Raw genomic sequence first — 19,668 nt, forward strand, 5'->3', positions numbered from 1 at the left:
TCAAGATTCAGATTTACAGTAACACTATAGCATCAACTTTCACAGCTCCAGAGTAGCACAACAACTTTGCTCAAGTCTTATTTGTTAAATAAAAGAAAGACTACTGAACTGAAAAACATAGGTACACAATGAAGGTTGTGTGTGTGCCTTAAAAAATAAAAAAAGCTCTTACAATTTAACTTGTCCAATATATAGAACCAATTTTCACAAAATGAAATAGTTTTTTTTTTCTGGATGAAGATTATCATGCAACGAATGGTACTAATAGGCTTACAAACAGATGTCTTTCTGACCACAGATCAACACTGTTGTCAGTCTTAAATTGAGACTCTACTAGTAATAAAAGTGAATGATGCTAACAGGACTGGCAGCATTACACAACAGAAATTCATCTTCTGGGAATAAAGAAATTGTACTTTTACCCTCTTTCTTGAGCTCAAAAGAAACTAGAGAAACAACTGCATACCTGAAATGTACCAAAGTCCAAAATAAGTAGGTCTGACTTATCATGGTGGAAACCAGTCTGTGGAACCACAAGATAGGATGGCTTCAAATTAACCCTCAAGTCAAGGACTTTCCGTGTTTCAATAATATGAGCTAGTCCTTAAATAAGAACAGATTAAAAGATGAAAATATATTCACATTTATAACCAACAGGTATGGGACATTGAACAAACAATACTATACCAAGGTAAAAAGTCATATTTTCACTGTAGTAAGTTGAAATAAAATGTGATCAGCCATTAATGCAGACACCTTTTGGTTAACATCTTATCAAGTTTTTATTCAACTTTTCAACTGATTGTTAGAAGTGTTCTTTTTGGAGGTTAATCAATTATCTGTATTGACTCAAGGGCAATGATGGGCAACCTGTGGCCAGGCCATTGGGGTTTTCTCTGTGTGAACAAGACGTTTTATTTACTGTTACTCAAGTGCAAGGTTGCCAGATTCCACCGGCTTCCATCCACACAGGTATTACTGAATTGACATGCATGTAAAGTAAGGACACATGAAGCGAAGTGCATGCTGATTGCAGACAACATTGATTGTGGGAACTGAGTCCTCCCTCTGCATCCAGTCAAAGCACTGCTATGATTCAATGGCACACCATGCAAATTCTACATGTGGAAGTGCAGTTAGCAAAACTACCCTATTCCAGGAAACCATCTTGATTACGACAATCTTGCAGCCCTCTGAGAAGGAGGGCCGCTCATGCAGCTTAGCTTAGGTTGCCCAAAGAGAAGCAGAACTCAATTCTGATTCAAAGATTTTCAAGCAGCAATATTGAAACTAATTCTGCCTCGCAGCTAAGGTCCCCACACTCTTTGCTAATATCTAACAGTTCACTTATCAATACTTTTATATATTTACCTGTAGCAGTTCTTTCTTTTATTTCTTCCAGCTTCATCAATGTGGCTGACGTTAGCCGTTCTAGATCCATTCCCTTACTTGTCTGGAAGAATTCCACCATGGCATTTATTGTTCTCTTTAAAAATAAATATAATCAAGTTTATATACAATCATTCAATACAAACTGAATCAATTCCAAAATATAAAATTAAATATTTAGTAAACTGGGATGGCAAAAAAAACTGAGGCAAATATTTTTTCTTATTTTGGAACAGTATTTGAAAGGAGATGGAAAGGCAATGAGGTTGAAAGAGTGAAAGCTATTCCCATATGTTTCAAATGTGACTATTACTCACAGCATCATATATGATTTCCACAGGCTGAGAGTCAACTATCAGGCTCTGGTCAGCAGTACTATCCTCTGGATTTATCTCAAACACTATCTTAAGCAAAGATGATTTGGTATCCCCAATAGAAGCCACAAGAGAAGGTACAATACTTTGTTGTTTCAGTCCTGTTACATACCAGTGCTCAAGCTTTGCCTCCAGTCTATAAATGAAGACAAGAATTGTTTTAAATATTCACAAGTATATATGAACATAGCAATGGAATAGGCACTGCAATTTCACTTTGCTCCTACATGAAACAACAGTGCCTTAAACACAATGTAAGTCAACACAAGACATTAGCCAGAACACTCAAGAAATATCCCAAATTCATAGGAATAACTACATGCCAAAGGATTTTAGGAGTTTCTTAAATATAAAAAGGCATCACAAAATTTCGTAGGTTAAATGAAGCTGAACAGTTTAAGTTGACAACACTGGCTACACAAAAAAAAGAATAGGAGACTAAATTAAGCACTGCAATTTTAATATCCTTACCATCTACATTCAACATAATTTCATTTTACATTCAGATTTGCATTTCTCTTGTAACTGAATCTATTATGCAGAGATAGTCAAACTGCGCTATACTTTTTAAAAGTTATTAATGATTTAGGAAGGCCAATTAGGAGCCTAATCCTGCAGATTTCAATGCAAGTTATAACTCAGTTTGCTCCCTTTGATATCAATGGGGGGAGGGGTCTTTATTTACTTCAGTGCAAGCAGGAACCAAGTTTCTGAATAATGTGAGCTTGTTGGTTGGTTGCACCTTAGGGAAAACAATACATCATTTTTCCACAACTATTAAGATCTTCATTCAGTTTTAGTGATAAAAAACTTAAGAATTTAGAATAGGGAAGTCATCTTAGAGCAGGTTCATAGAGATGTGGGGTGTTAGTTACTCTTAAAAAAAAACAAAAAAACAACAACCACCACCAAGGATGTAATCATGGTATATTACAGAGATGATGATTTTACTAATATCTCCTTCCACATTTTTGGGAATAGCCAACTATATTTTTAAATTTCTTCTTTTTTGAAGTCATTTCTACTCGCACCACCAATATGGTATCGTGAATTAGAGAAAATGTGCACAAGTTCATTTTCCAAATGCAGAAACTAAGGAAGAGAGTGTATTAGTTCCTTTGTGAAGATTCAATGTGACGTTTGTTTGTTTAAGAGCTGGAAAATTAACTCTGCTTTGAGGACAGATCCATATATTGGACAAAGGACACCATATTTATTGTTTCAAATCTCTGTACCATATTATATTACCCGTTAAGCAGAATTAATCCTTTGAAATGTGCTTTGAGATTTTCAAGTGCAATAGGACTATATGCAAAGTATTATCAATCACTTATTCAACTTGCACAGTAGAAGGGGGCACTTTTGCCAGACCATTTGGTATTTACTATAGAGCTTGTTTTGGTATTACTTTTAACAAAATAAGGTTTGAAGACAAGCAACATATGTATGAATGGCTACCTTAAATATTTTAAAAATCAATATTTATAATTTCGTTTACCTACAAAAACATTTTAAAATGTAAAAAAACCCCTGAAATAATGTAATCGGGAGAGTCAGACAAAACAAATTGCATTGTTCAAGAATCAATAATTAAGTAAGGAATAAGCAGAGTGGATATTAGCACCCTGGAAATCTTATCTCTGTTCATAGAAATATGAAAAAGCAAACATGTAATTACTTAAGTGCTTGTGCTCCTGGTCTCTGTGATATTTTCGTGCTTAGATCAATTATCTGTACTTTAAGAGTCTCCGGCACATCCTTGTCTTCTTTAATTGTAAGAGAAGTGCTTAGCAGCTTCAGAGTCATTACATGAGCAACATACTAGTCAGGGAAATAAAGAAATTGTTATTAAGAGTCTTTGCACAAATGCTTCATGATAATTCCTGTTTTTTATTTTTACCACATATTTCACTGTTTTAGACAGTTTTAGTACAGTCAATCCACTGGCCTGGTTACCCAGGCAAGAAACTTGTTGTAGAGTCCCCTGACATCAATCATTCCCTCTCATCAAGTTAAAAAAATTACTGAGGTATTTCCTTTCTCTGAAAGAGGAGAAATCAACTCCATCTCACTGCAATTATTTTTACTCAAGACAAATGCTACTTTGATGGAAATCCAGTCAACTCCTAATCTCATGGCTAACAACTCAAAAGGCACCATTACTAGGTGTGGTCATTAACCTTGATTCATGATTTGAACAACATATACATTAGTCTCAGCAGCAAGAAAGATTATGTAAATAAACTTTTTTCGATTATTGTCCTGGAACCTACATTTTCATTCACACAAAAGCAGAGCATACTTTTCCTTTCTGAGACTAGGAAATGAGTTCTTTTTATCTTAAACAAAAAAGAGGATTGGAACTTTCCTTCCCATAAGAACTTGGAAAAAAGTTATGTAACCCATAAATTCTTCTGAGTACATGATTACCAGTCCTAAGCTAAGCATTTAAGTAAACATATAACCACTGAAACTTTCAGCAGTTGCATGATTACATGTGGGGGTGAAGGGCACGTGGCTCCCTGGGAGCCAACTCCCTGCACATATCAGAAGCCTGCGTGTAACTGTGCAGATTAACCAGTGATGCCAGGCTCATCGGTTAACTGTGTACACAGTTACTCTTTCACATCCCTATAAGGAACATGACTACCAGTGTATAGAGCAAAAATTAAAAGGGTAGCAATGTACACCAAATAGGAGTATACTGGTAAGAGTACTGCTACCACCAAAGATGCCCTCCTTAAGTAATGTATGTTTTTTTCCTCACTAGCTGTGTTCTGCGGAGGTGCACACTCCATGGTCCTAGAACAGTGGTCACCAGCCAGTAGGTAAGGAACTACTGTTAGATCTTGGAGCCTCTGACAAGTGATCCTGACTGGTTTGGCCAAGAGGCTATCAAGCACAGCACTTCAGATGCCCCTCCCCCCACAGCTACGCACCTTCTGCCCTTTGCCTTGGAGCTGCCTCCGCTAGGGGCCTCCTGCTTGCTGTCCAGAGCAGAGAAGGGAGAGGAGGGGGCACCCTGACATCAGTGCTCCCATCTCCCACCCTATATTCTATCACCACAGAACAGTGGGGGCGGGCACAACAGGGCTTGGGATGGAGGGTGTTTGCTGGCTGCTTTCAAGTGGTGCAGGGCCAGGGCAGGGATTAGCCTATCTTAGCCCCTCTGCATCACCAGCCAGGAACCACCTGAGGTAAGCAGTGTCCAGTTGGAGCCAGCTCCCAACCCCTACCCCAGTCATGAACCCCCTCCTACATCACAAGCCTCTGTCCTAGCCCTGAGCCTCCCTTACAGAGCCTATACTCTGAACCCCTCCTGCACCCTAACTTCTTGCCCCAGGCTCAACTCAGCACTTCTCACACTCCAAGTCCCTTAGCCCAAGACCAAAGCTGTGCTCCAGTGATTTTCTACTACAAATGACGCTACTCACTGACAACTGCGTTTTTTAAATCTGTCAGTTAACCAGTTCTTAATTCAGTTAAGGGATTTATTGACAGCAAGCAGAGCTATCCCTTTGGAACATGTCTATCTAATAATGGAGGTCCATACTACTGTCAGAATTTTTCTTGTTCCTAATATATTTAAAGAGCTCATCGCTGTCCTTAGCCTTGCAAGCCATGGATTTCTCTCTGAGATCTTTGTTCCCTTATCAATGTTCTACAATTGCTAACTTCTATTTTAATCTTATTACTATTTTCACTTTTTTGTGTATTACTTTCTAATTGTTTCCTGCATTTCACCAGTGAATCAACCAGTTTCCACCTAAACTGCCCTTTTCCTTTCCTAGCGCAATTGTGACTTTTTGGCCACCCAATAAAATCTTAAGGATCTTCCTAAGATTTATGAACTTTGGGTGCACATAACTTGCTGTAGGGGAAGACTTCGGAATTTCTGAGCAATTCAACTGCCTCTTGCTATTTCTTTTGCCTTCAGGAAATAGCACTGTGCATTTTTTAACCTAACACAACTACACTGTGAATATACCTGTCTCAATCATCAACTTCTCATCCTCAGACAAACAATCCTGCAAGGCCTGAACATTGACTCTTCACTGAGCCAAGGAATCACCAATACTTTACTAACATTTGATTTAAATAGAATTCTAACAAATAAATACCTAAGTTTAAACACCAATTTAAGTTCTTCCCTTCCAACACTCAGCAAGAAATAACACTGAAAAGATCAAACTGTCTAGATGCATTTGACTGCTGGACACCAAAATCTCAACATGACATGATATTTATAATTGTCTCTATACACTGTAAATAAGAACTTACAGTGTGTGTATTCTTTGGCAGATCAATATCAGTGACTAATTGGAACTCAAAATATAGTTATTGCTAATATCACTTGTATTATTGATGTATATCAGGACAACAAAGTTTTTGCTCTTCCTTCATTAAAAATGGTCAGTTTACCTTCTTAGGTAAAGTCAAGTCATGAGAGCTGTCACTATATCCAATAGCCGTAAAGAGTTTAGCCTTTTCTTCTGGGGTCATGAGGTCATCAATGGCTAAAAAAAGAAATATTCAGATTTACATCAGTAACCATTACTGGTGCAAGGAAAAGAATTTAATTCATGTATCTTGGCACCATATGTTACTAGGGCATTTACTTCATAGCAGAAACTCAAGTATTTAAAATTATCTTAAATTATGCAATGTAATTCATATTCCCCCTACACAGGTTAGTAAGTTATATATACACACATAATTACATAGTATAACGTCACCAAAATTACAGCAGCTCAGAGAAACCCCAAGTAGCATCAGTATACCCCTTTGTGCGAGGCACCAAGCAATAGTTGGGAATGGTCCTCATTTTAGCATGGGGTTGGACTCTGGCCTCCTGAGGTCTCTTCCAACCCTATGATTTTATGAATACCCTAAGGATTTCTGGCCAGAACAGCCAACTATCCCTAGATGAACTTGCTAGTTAGTACTTTCCTTTTACAACTATCATAAGTAATTCAATATTTTTCTTTACAATGCAATCCTGAAATTTTCACACATTATTTGCAACAGGCCATAGCTTTTCTGACTTATTTTATTACTGTGTTTTCACTGAATTACTATCTATTCAGTGATACAACAGCAGCGATCCAAAATTAAAACACAAGAATACAGTACACACCATACTTCTACCTTCTTCTCGCCATACAGCAACTTATCCACAAGTGAATTAATTATTAGTACAATTTGTTAAGCTTCATGTGAAAATAACCTATTTAAATTCAAACATACTTTCAGGAACTGTTGATTCTTCCTCTTCCTTCTTTCTACATTCCTTCTTACCCCAGAACCCACTAAACCATCCTCCACCTTTCTTCTCTCCATCAGCAGATTTCTTCCTCAACAATTTTTGTCCTGACCTTATTACCTACAAACCAAAGATTAGTTAAACAAAACATAAATGTTAGAGCCATTGCATATTAACTTGTGTTTTCCCAGAAGTTAAGCAATGGACATCGAACAGTGCACAGGAATTTTCAGTACAGTAATTCCTCATTTAACACTATAGATATGTTTCAGAAAATGATCGTGTTAAGTAAAAACAGGTTATGCTGGGTCAATTTTCCCCATTGAAAATAATGGAAAAGGTGGGGGTTGCATTTCAAGCTGTGGTGTCTATTGGGCCCAGGACATAAGGTCGGGGGAAAAAGGGGACTGAGTTACCGCAGGGAGGGTAGGTGTTTGGCTCTGGGGAAGGGAAGGCGAGAAGAGGGAAGGTGATTGGGTTGGGAGTATGCCCCTGTGACGGGTCTGCCAGGACCCGCACTGCATCTGGCGAAGGGGGTGGGAATGGGGGGGGATCGCTGGGGAATGGCACAGCAAGTGGCGAACTCTCCGCCGCTTTGTAGGGAGGTGGGGGAAGCCCTGCGCAGCCCCCGGCAACGGGCCATCTGAGGAAATCGTGTTATTCCGGGGATGGTCGTGTAATTCAAAAAACGTTCCAGGAAAAAAAAAAAATCATGCCATCACGAAAAGGTGTTAAGCGGGCACGTGTTAAATGAGGAATTACTATAATGAGACTAACCAAAGACAGAACTAACATAAATGGAAGCATTTATTATATGAGGCTCCGTATTTTAAAGGGGCAAAAATGCTTCATTGTGTAACATGACTTTTATTCTGAGTTGGGCCCTTCTATCTACTTATAATCCCTTGCCCCGAAGAGGCTTCAATCTAACTAACAAAAAAAAAAAAATCAAGTGGAAGCTACAACAACAAAAAACCCAAGGGGAGAAAGGGAGGGAAGGATCTATAAGGTTAGATACTTTTTCAGGTTTGCCAGAAATCCATCTTGATAATTCCACCATTTTACTTTTGTTCATTTATATTTAGACCTTCCACTTTAGGTATTAAGCACAGGCTTTACCCTATGGAAACTACTCCAAATTCTAAGTGACAGTTCTACCCTCAAAGAATTTGCAATTGAAAGATGTGTCTTACATTATTTCTTCAGCTACCTTTAGCATAAATGCTTGAGAAATTTAAACTAAAACAATAGTTGCCTCTCCTGGCACTAGAAACACAAACTCTGTTCAGTTTAATCTGAGGTGCCACAGCAGACAAAGTTCAAAAGACTTTGCAATAGGATAGTCAGCAAAAAGAACACTACTTTGTCAGACTTGTCAGCATCTTTCTGGGCACCAAGTTAAAACATATATTTAAAACTGGAGCAATTACAAATGAGCAAAAACTAGAGAAAGCTGCATCATCTATATTCATAGTTTACTGAAGAGCTCATCTTGCTACCTAAAATATGACTGGGAACCATGAGGACACATGCATCAACAATCACCTTCCACCATTTTGAGCAGAAGGAAAGCAAGAGTAAACTCTGGTTTATGTTTAATTTCCCTCCCTTTCTTCCCAGGAGAGCTGTGTCCAATAGTATTTGAGGTCATTCCACCCACTTCTGCTGCTATTCCATGTATGGTCTTACAGCTTCTCAGGTAGAAGGAGTAAGTAGGAATTATTCCTGTTCAGTGTTTCTTGGTTGGAGAGAAAAGATTTAGACTCTGGCTTCTTGCCAAGATTTCCAAGCAGGCCAGGGGATATTAAAAAGGCACTGCTTACATATACATACACTCAGGTTTGCAAAACTCAGGGCTACTGCACTGTAACAGACTTTCCAGGCAGTGCTTCCTTATTTATTAATTGCTTAATAAATTGTGAGCTCTGCATTTAACCATACCCTGGTGTGTATCTCATTGTTTCTGTCTCTGCCTCAATAGGCATTATGCTTGGCTGGGTGATAAAAAGAAATATCAAACAGCCACATATTTAGGGAGTGTATCATTAAGGGTGGAGATCAAGTATTTAGGAGGCTATGCAGGCATATAAGTAGTTCTGCAATGGAATAAAAGAAAGGGAGTATTTTGCTATATTATCAAGAAAAAATGACAAAGGTATAACATGCTATGGAATACTGGGCCAGCAGAAGTATTAGAAGTCTCAATGACGGATACAAACTTAAGACTCAACATCAAACTGAGAAAATGTAGTATAGCAAACAGTCCAGCAAGAAGCTCCTCTCATCTACGTCTATAATGTAGGCAAGACAACAAAACACTGTAAATTCTTTCATATAGGGCTAGAAATTCTCTACAAGCCATACCTTAACTTCAAGTACATAAATAATTGTTACTGACATTAGAAACTTTTTCTATTTATTCTATTACCTCGACTTGTGCTTGCTGTCTTGCTAAAATGATGTTGAAAACATCCAATGATCTTTCTAGATCCTGTTAAAGGAAAAAATAAATACCCTGTTTAAAGCAAGATGAATTAATTTAAGGATTCTTAAAAAAATTGTTGCATTAACCTACTCCACACATCCATTTCCACAAATCCTTCTTTCTAGCCTCTGCCTTTTAGAATTGATCCCTTTACAACAGGTCACTGGAAGGTGAAAGTTGTCTTAACGCAGAATATTTAATAAACTAGTTTTCCAGTTCAATAAATGTTGGGAGTACATTTCATCTACAATTCAGGAAATTGAACATAACTGAAGATCACAAATCCTTTTAATAGTGCCCACATGTTAACAATAAAATGTAGCTTTTGTGATACTTTGGAGCTGAAAATTGAAGTATTCTCATACACAGGAGCTCTGAATTGTAGTATAGAAAGCCACCAGCCATCAATTTTATCTTAAGTTTAAGGATTATCTTGGCTTTCTTTTCCCATGTGTGTTTAAACTACATCTTCTTATTTGTACAAGAGGTCAAGAATTCTAAGGATTAAAAAAACCTAAAATTTCAAATCTACCCCACATTTAAAGCTCTATTTCTGAAATATTTAAAAATGACACTATTGAAATGGCTAAAATGTTATTCAACACCAAACTGTGAAACTGACACATGCTGTTTTAATAAACACCACATTTACAATTCCTGACCTTATACTTCATTATACACATTTTGCATGCAAGAATCAGGCACTCTCTCTCAATAAAAGGTTGATTAAACAAAAAATACAGGACTATGTAGCACTTTAAAGACTAACAAGATGGTTTATTAGATGAGCTTTCGTGGGCCAAACCCACTTCCTCAGATCAAATAGTGGAGTAGTCACAACCATATATACCAAAGGATACCATTAAAAAAAAGTGAACACATATGAAAAGGACAAATCACATTTCAGAACAGAAGGGGGTTGCGGGGGGGGGGGGGGAGGAAGGAAGGTAAATTTCTGTGAGCTAATGATATTAGAGGTGGGGAAAGGTAAATGTCTGTGAGCTAATGGTATTAGAGGTGATAATTGGGGAAGCTATCTTTGTAATGGGTAAGGTAGTTGGTGTCTTTGTTGAGCCCCACACGTAGAGTGTCGAATCTTAGCATGAATGACAGTTCAGAGAATTCCCTTTCAAGTGCAGATTTGAAAGGCTTCTGGAGTAGGATGCAGGTAATTAAGTCATTGAGACAGCGTCCTTTCTGGTTGAAATGGCAAGAAACTGTTTTTTCTTTGTGATCCTGTCTCATATCTGTTTTGTGGGCATTAATCCTTCGGCGAAGCGTCTGAGACGTTTGTCCAATGTACATAGCAGACAGACACTTTTGGCACATGATAGCATAAATTATATTTCTGGATGCGCAGGAATATGTATTCTTGATCTTATAACTCACTTGGTTAGGCCCAATAATGGTGTCAGCAGAGTGAATATGTGGACAAAGCTGGCAACAGGGTTTGTTGCAAGGGAAGGTACCAGGGTTGGTATTAGTGTGTTATGTCCTGTGGTTGTTGGTAATGTAAGGGGACTGTTACCCCTTACTAAAACTCTGTGGGAGTTTTTTGGTTTACCAGCTTCAGAAGGGGAAGGGTTCATGAGACTGACAGACCCCAGAGACAATGGAAAGCAGTCAACACTCCAGCTCAGCCTGACTGACAGGTTGTAAGTGGGGATTGTTCTGGCTCTGTCTCTGAGCAAACAGGGAGCTGAAAGAGCAGAGCGAGCTGTGTGCAGGAGAGGTCCTGCAAAGACAGAGAGCTGAAAGAGGAGTACAAGAAGAAGTCCTGCAGCGACAGAACCAGACACAGACAGGCCAAGCAGTGCAGACCCTGTGTTGAGCAGCAGACTGGCAGTGCTCAGAAAGCCAAAAGGAACAGAGAAGCAACACAAAGAGCTGGAACTGGCCAAGCAGCACAGCCTGCAGCTGGATGTGGTGAGCTACTGGGACCTGCAAAGTGTGGGGAAAGGCTCTGGACTGGGAGAGGGGTCTGGCCACTTAGAGACTGAGGCTGTGTGGTCACTGCCAGTGCAAGCGTGTCCAGCCTGCAGCCCCTTGCAGCACATCCAGGGCTTCTAAGGAAGAGACTGTGAACTGTCCTTACACTCTGCAGACTGCTGTGTTGATGTCCCTGTGCTACAGAGCAGGGCTGTGTGTTCTCATTTAACCATTCTCATTGTTTCTTATTCTATTCTCTTTAATCAGTTGATGTTTAATAAATTATATTTGCTTTGAACATTATGAAGTGATCACTGGGCCAAGAAGGCTGCAGTGTAAAGAGAGCACCTCGGAGTGGGGACACCCTAACTCCTGCCCCTAGTGACTACAAGGTCAGGGATTAAGCCCCAGGAAACCTGGGCCCAGCCTTGTTGGGGTTTCAAGGGCTCTGCTACTCAGGAGAGTGGAGGGGGAGCCCTCAGGATCAGGGAGCCGTGGGGTAAAGGAAGTGGGAGCGGGGACTCAGATCCTTTCGCTGGTTCATTTCACCGGGGTGTATAGAAGCCAGGAAAGTTCCCCACAAGAGCGGGACCATTCCCCCGCTTACAGTAAGAATCATCTTGAGGTTAGGTGGTTGTCTAAAGGAGACTATGGGTCTGTCTCCCAAAGCTTCTTGGAGTTTAGTATCCTGTTCCAGTATAGGCTGTAGTTTATTGATAATGTGTTGGACAGGTTTAAGTTGGGGGCTGTAGGTGATGACCAGTGGTGTTCTATTGTTGGTTTTCTTGGGTCTGTCTTGTAGTAGATCGTTTCTAGGTATTCGTCTGGCTCTTATTCTAAAAGGTTGATTGTTATTTTAAAATATTTGTTTTAAAAACATTGCATAAATAAAACAATACCTACTCCAGATTGTCCCTTAGTTTTAATCAAGTGTGAATATTAAGCAAGGTTCTTCTGTAAGAGAAGAATTAATTGAATATGCTGGCTGCCCAGAGGGCTGTTACAAAAAGTAGACTAAAATATAGAACAATACTCCACTGTCAAATACGCTATCATATTAACAGCAAGTACCTTAATTTGTCGCTGTGCTTCTTCTGATAGTTTGCTCTGTGTTAATTTGTTCTTGTACGCATTTTTGTAACTCTTCAAAAGCTGTCTATGATGTTTCATGTTACCCCATGACCACATGCGAGTGCATCTTCTAATGTGAACTTCAAGAATACTGTTAGTTGCATATTTCCACCTGTAAGCATTTCATTTGTATTAATTATTTTTGGTTGCATTTTATGATGTACAACTTAAATTGTGAAGAAAAACAACAGTAAATCAACATTTTGTTCATAGTATCTGAATTAATTGTAACCCTAACACCTTCCACTATGAGTTCCAGTTTTGGGATTAATTTTCACAACATTGCACATCAGCATCCCAATTCACCTCATCTTTAGCAGCTAGCCAAGGGGAGGGCAAAAGCCTCTCAGCAGGCTGGAGCCTGCCACTGTAGCTTTGATCCAGCCCATGAGGCAGTTCCAGACCCTACCCCCTAGCAAGTTGCCTTGGAGCAGGAGAGGGGTGCGAGCCCTTCTACCAGTTTCTGTTTAAAGGGTTTACGTCCTAGCAGCCGCGTGGAAGGCGCAAGCCCTTTAAATAGAAACAGTTGAAAGGGTTTGCATCTTTGGCTCCCTAGCAATGTGCTAGAGACGTGGCGAGCTGCAAGCCCTTTCAAGTGCTTCTATTTAAAGGGCTGGCGCCTTCCCCACACCTCACAGGCAACATAGCCTAATAGCACCGGGGAACACAAGAGCCCTTTAAATGAAAACAGCTGAAAGGGGTCATGTGTCTCCAGCAATATGCTAGAGGCATGGGAAGCTGCATGCCCTTTCAGCTGTTTCTGTTGAAACGGCTTTCATGTTCTCTGACAGGCACAAGGAAGGCACCAGCCCTTTCAACAGGAACACTAAGTGCTTGCAGCTCTGGGCACCTCTAGCACATTGCTAGTGAGCCAGAGACGCAAGCCCTTTCAACTGCTTCTATTTAAAGAGCTCATCTGCTCTGTGGCTGCATTGCCTGGCACCCACAAGTCCTTTAAACAGAAGCAATTAAAAAGAGCTCACAGCTCTGCCCCACTGGCCTGTTGCCTGGGAGCTGCCCGGAGGCACAAACCCTTTCAACTGCTTCTACTCAAATGGTTTGTGCCTGCTAGGCAGCTGCCAGACAACAGGTTAGCAGTGAGGGGGCCATGAGATGCAAGCCCTGTTATATGAAATGTAAGCTCCCACCCCAGACAACTCTGGCAAGAGGCTAGCCCCCGACACCCACCCCTCTACTCCAGGTCCCTCCCATTGGCCAAAAGTCAGGAGATAGGAACCCAGGCCAAACAAAACTTCCAGTAGGGTAGCTCTCAAACCTGCCACTTTCGAAATTTATGAAGTGGCTGCCCTTAAAAAAATTATTGCCCACCCCGAGCTAGCCTATAGACTTTAAATGCATTTCCACTGTGAATAGGGTGATGCTGGTGATAGTATAATGGAGTTGGATGACAAAAAACAGAACACCTAATTGTCCTTGACTTATGTTCCAGCAGCAAATCATACCACTAATTTTTCATGAACCATGGTCTCATTCAAGGACCAACTGCAAATTAACCCATTTGACTTAACACCACCCAAACTTAGCACAATAGACACACTGCTCAAAACAAAGTCATCTGGAACTACATTTGCATGTTTTGGCCGAAATACACTAGCATACTCATTTAGAACAACTTGCAGAAAGCGACTAGCTGTTACATTCTATATGAATTGCTTCTCTCTCTTACTTCAACTTAAAAGAGCTCATCTATTAAACATTCTAAGGAAGACTTCACAAGTTGCTTTTGCAAATTCCCATATTTTTCTGTTTAGCTTCCAGTGAGATCATGGCAATGGCTTAACTATTTCTCCTGTAGAGCAAGCATTTGGAGATCAGAATATCAATATTTTGGCAGCAGCTCAAAGGAAGTTATACAGAAGAAAGTGGGGAAGTTTATTCACGTGCAAATCTTCAAGGTGCACTGAAATATGACTTAGGAACCCATGTGTCATTTTTAAACTAATAGTAAATAATGTTCAGAAGGAAGGAGTTTAATTGTTCTGAACACAGTTAGTTCAAATTTTGCATTTTTAAGGTGGGAGAGTTTTGGGGGGAGGGAAGAGCTTTTGTGACCTTGAATGTTCTTTCAGAATATGTACTGATTCCTTATGCTCAACTATTTGTTTCACTTAGAACTTTACTGACATGCTCAGAGTACTTTTCACAATCCTGAAGAGGCGCTCTATCTGGCTCAAAAATTCATCTCTCACCCCAACAGAAGTTGGCCCAGTGAAAGATATTAGCTTCACCACCTTGTCTCTCCAATTGTTTAACTACAGTTTTCCTTGTTGGCATTACTTTAAAAGAGAGAACTTAAAACTGAACAAGTAGTACCTAAGCCATCTCATCTACTTTTAAGGCATATTAACACAAAAGAAAAATCAAGAGGCTAACAAACCGTTCTACCCTGAAAAGAAAAAATGATCATGGCTCATATGAAAGCTTCTGGCATTTATTACTCAGTCACCCAACAATTGCAGGATATTCAATATGAAGCTGATAATTTAATGCACTTCTGCAAAGCAATACATCTTACCATTGTTTAGCATTTTTATGCAAAGGTACTTCTGGTCTGTATTTTCTGTAGGGTACATTTCGAACCATGTAATCTACGGACTCCAGAAGGTCAATCATACTGAGGTACTAAATACACGAAACATAATTATTTCTTACCACCACATATTTACATAGTTTAATTACATGCAATTATCAAGTTATACTTAGAGATATATAATGGTCTTCTAGCGTTCCTGAAGTATATAGAAATGCATGGTTTAAGGGTAATAAAGTATCAAATTGCATGTATATATATCACAGTTAAAAGGCATAAATTTGTATTTTTGGTTAGTGTGCTTGTCTCCCTGCAGTAGAGCTTCTCAAATTGGTTTCTCCCCCTCACTTCCACTTTGCATATGATCGACAATGTACTATCCATATGTCTCAGCTGTATTACAGGAATCCACACACAAATTTATTAGAATTCCTCATGCTCTGTGTAATATAGCATGGATACCACAAGATTACACTCTTGGACTAGACCAGACCTAGAAAAACCTCAGTCTAAACAGCAACCTTAACCAAGTTCTAAGCAGCTGAAAAGGACTATGCAACTGAAAATCATATACAGATTTCAATTTGTTGCAGTGCAGTCATACAACAGCCCCAAAGCCATGGCTGTGAAGTATCCCATGTTATCAAGCCCATCTCCTTAGCCCTGATACTAGCTATTCTCTACATTACTCATCTCTGGTTTAATGTTTCATGGAGATGCTTCAAAAGCCTCATATATAACTGTTTCTGTGAACAGCATTTACAATTTCAGTGTTATTCATTTTTACCTGTTCTTCGCTTTAATTTACATGGATAATTTCAAACAATACACCATGGGCCATTTAAAATAAATTACCCACCTCTCAAATTTTACATTTTTGTATTTTTATTCAGATGTCCATTCTATTTCCTTAAGCTTTGTAAGGTTTTTCAAGTTCTATTACACAGACTTCTCCAACTTGAAGAACACAATTGTCCTAGAGTCTATTTTATATTGTAATTAGCTTCTTCCAAATGAGACACTCATATAGCCACATAACATTCAAAGTGAGGAATAAAAAAAAAAAATCACATGCTATTTAGCTTTAAATAGCCTGTGTATGGCTCTTCTCCATGGCTCTCTCCTGAGCAAAATAAACACATTCAGTACTTCCAGTACATGATCCCCACCTTTCTTCTTGTTTATGTAGCATTACGCAAGGTCACACTAATACCACACTACTATTTGCATGATCACCGATACAGAAACTATGTCCTATGTGAACACTGAGCACCATCACATCTTTATATATGTCATCATAGCACAGATTATCTGGCAGAAATGAATATTGCTTAACATCATGGAAAATTTAAGGTTCCTTAAATTGGAGTTCCTGACCCAAAATGAAGTTGAAAGAGGGGCACAGTATTTCCAACCTTACTTCTGCTTTGCCTTCAGATTTGGGTGGCCATTATCAATAAGTTAGTGACCCAGCTCTGAAGGAAAAGTGCTGTCAGCAGTAGCACAGAAGTAAGGGGCAGGGGTCATACAATAGCATGGCAGACTTACTTCTGTACTGCTGCTCGCAGTGACTCTGCCTTCATAGCTGGGCTCTCAGCCAGAAACCACTACTCTCTAATTGCCATAAAATATCAGATTTAAATACTTGAAAAATGATATTTATGACTTTTTAAATCCTGTGACCTTGAAATTGACCAAAAAGGAAAGTGTATTTGATTGGGCCCTAATCACGAACCAGCACCAGTGAATGCCTGTCACAACACAGACTAAAATAAGTCACCACACTTGCCAATGGATATTAAAGTGCAAATGTAACTAACAAACCTAGCTAATTAAATATCTACAGACAAGGTCATAATCCTTCAACAGAAAGTAAAAATAACCAGATAATTTACCTGCGGCTTCGTGAGTTCAACAGCAATATTCTGTACTTCTATATTCCAATCAAACTTTGGAGTTTTTAATTCCATTTCTGCATGTGGGTTGATGTAGATTTTTGCAGAGGCTGATATTGGCCTAAAAACTTCAATATACAAAATATGTATAATACCATAGTTCTGAGTGGCACTACATTTGTAAAACCTACTTTTTAATTTTTTTTTAATTGGTAAAATTACTACTACATACATTCTGAAGGATCTTGTGATAACATGTAATCAGCAGGAAATAACATGATGTAATAAATCTGATGTAGAATCACAGTTAGCACTTAAATCAATTAAGTCTTATATTTACAGAAAAACATTAATTGAATATTTATGCCAAAATGGCAAGAACACAACAAAATAGCAAGTAGCAGATGAACTAGTGTTTTTAAATCCAACTAAGCAAACTTGAGGTTCAAGAGGAGAAAACAAAGATGGACTCATTTCTCGGTATTTTCTGTTTAAATCAAGTAAAAGTTACCTGAAGCCAACAATGCTCTTTGTGAGCTCCTTAAAGAACACTGACGAGATTCAGTACAAAGACAACGGATATTAGGGATGTTCAATATTGATTATTTTAGTAATCATGTAGCCTCAACAATTTTTAGCAGTTACACCGTGTAATGGACAAGAGGAATGCTGACCAACACCCAGTAACTAAGGGGTTAAACTCAGGTAGCTTGCAAAGATGTTGGCCAGGCGGTCGGGAGAACAAATCGAGATAGAGTGTTGAAATTTGAATTAAATATAGATTCCTTACTTGCTTTTTTTGTGGAGGGAGAGAAAAAACAGGAGTTGAGACACACAGAATGATTTAAACCCAGGAAGGACCACCCTGCCTCCAAGGAATCTGGGGCATGGAAGTGGACTTAATAAAGAAAAAATTGCAAATAAGTAAAGGAAAAGTGGGTTTAGTCACATGAAGGTAATTTTTCTTTATTTTGTGGTTTGGTTTGAAATGCTCTGTGTGAATTTATGCCTCTCCTCCCCATTTACCATCTAACACTGTGCCCAGAGACTTTTCTCCATGTTTTGTTTTCTTAGTTGCTTTATAACATCTAGCAACAAAGTACACTTTATCAAGTTTATCTTTTATTTTGTAATAAAAAAAACTTTTATGGTGACGATCTGATTCTTGTGTCCTGGAAGGTCTGTCTATCTTGACAGACAAAAAACCTTCAGCATGTTTTTCTTTTATTTTTTCAAGCTCTTTTGGGATACCCCTGGTGGTGGGTTCAAGTGTTCACCCATGGTTTTAGGAATAGAATCACTTGGTGGTGGCAGTGATTCCCAGAAATCTGTGTATTGTGATTCTGGGGGGGAGCTTTTTGCAACCAGCGTCTGTAGAGGCAAAGATTTGGGGTGGGGGTCTTCTTTTTGAGCTTTGCAGGCCCTCACCTTCTGCATTCGGAGTGTCAAAGTGGGGAACAGCCCTGCGAAGGAGTTACTCACCTTGTGCAGTAACAATGGTTCTTTGAGATGCGTGTCCCGTGGGTGCTCCACTGTAGGTGTCAGGCTTGTCCTGGCGCCGCAGATCTGAGATCTTTTCCAGCTGTAGTCTGCTGGACCGCGCATGCACAAAATGCAGCTCATGGCTTTTCACGCCTTTTGAGTGCGCACGGTCCGGCTCCCACAAGTTCCTCCTGCCTCTTGATCTGAAAGACATAAAAATAGAGAAACTCCGAAGAGGGGAGAAGGGCGGGTCGTGGAGCATCCACGGGACACGCATCTCAAAGAACCATCGTTACTGCACAAGGTGAGTAACTTCTTCTTCGAGCAGTGTCCCGTGGATGCTCCGCTGTAGGTGTATGTACAGCAGTAGCTCATAAATGGAGGAGTGTTCGGAGCTAATGTGCCGTAACCATGGATAACACTGCTGACTCCACCGCTGAATCTGGTATTAGGAGATTGGGGATGGCGTAATGTGTAGCGAAGGTTAAGTTCGAAGACCACAAAGCAGCCCTACAAATCTCTCTTAATGGAACTCCCTTGAGGAAAGCAATGGATGTTGCAACAGCCCGAGTCGAGTGGACTCTCAATGTCGACGGCAGTGGTTTATTTCACAGGTTATAGCGACTCCTTATACATTGCACAATAATGGAGAAGATGCGTTGTGTGGATAATGGATGGCCCTTAGAACGTTCCACTATTGATACTAGTAGTGAGTCCGCCTTTCGGAAGAGTCTAGTTCTTTCAATATAAAAGGCCAGGGCTTGTCTCACATCCAAAGGGTGTAGGCGCACGTGCTTGGGCGAAGGGTGAGGCTTGGGGTGGAAGATAAGCAAAACTATAGGCTAATTGATGTGAAAACGCGAGTTCACCTTGGGTAGAAAACGCGGTTGCATTCGCAATTTCACCCCTTCGTGGGTGAATACCGTATAGGGAGGTGAGGCTGATAGAGCAGCTAGTTCGCCAACTCTCCTCACAGAGGTAATTTCTAGCAAGAAAACAACCTTCATAGATAGATTATTAAGGTCACACGTTGCTATGGGTTCGAAAGGTTTACCCATCAAAGCATTGAGGACCATTTCAAGATCCCAAGGGTCTGCAGGTTGAATATGGTGTGGATACAAGTTGGTCATTCCTTTCAGGAACCTTTTCATTACTGGATGGGAGAATAT

At 39.6% G+C, this 19,668-nt stretch overlaps 1 protein-coding gene across 6 annotated transcripts in view; it reads right to left on the reverse strand.

Annotated features, from left to right (window-relative positions):
- Positions 1-19,668, reverse strand: part of VPS13C (vacuolar protein sorting 13 homolog C) — a 224,892-nt gene that overhangs the window by 142,793 nt on the left and 62,431 nt on the right. For all 6 annotated transcript variants that reach the window (XM_075897678.2, XM_089781895.1, XM_089781896.1 and 3 more), the window contains 10 exons: positions 17,018-17,145; positions 15,108-15,214; positions 12,512-12,683; positions 9,455-9,517; positions 7,011-7,146; positions 6,186-6,280; positions 3,442-3,584; positions 1,707-1,899; positions 1,372-1,486; positions 467-603 (listed from right to left, as the gene is read on the reverse strand). In XM_075897678.2, coding sequence (XP_075753793.2) covers positions 467-603; positions 1,372-1,486; positions 1,707-1,899; positions 3,442-3,584; positions 6,186-6,280; positions 7,011-7,146; positions 9,455-9,517; positions 12,512-12,683; positions 15,108-15,214; positions 17,018-17,145 — 1,289 coding nt within the window. The remainder of the gene's footprint in view (positions 1-466; positions 604-1,371; positions 1,487-1,706; positions 1,900-3,441; positions 3,585-6,185; positions 6,281-7,010; positions 7,147-9,454; positions 9,518-12,511; positions 12,684-15,107; positions 15,215-17,017; positions 17,146-19,668) is intronic.

The sequence above is a fragment of the Pelodiscus sinensis genome, chromosome 14 (assembly GCF_052426305.1).
Source record: "Pelodiscus sinensis isolate ZL-2025 chromosome 14, ASM5242630v1, whole genome shotgun sequence".
In the NCBI taxonomy this organism is placed as follows: domain Eukaryota; kingdom Metazoa; phylum Chordata; order Testudines; family Trionychidae; genus Pelodiscus; species Pelodiscus sinensis.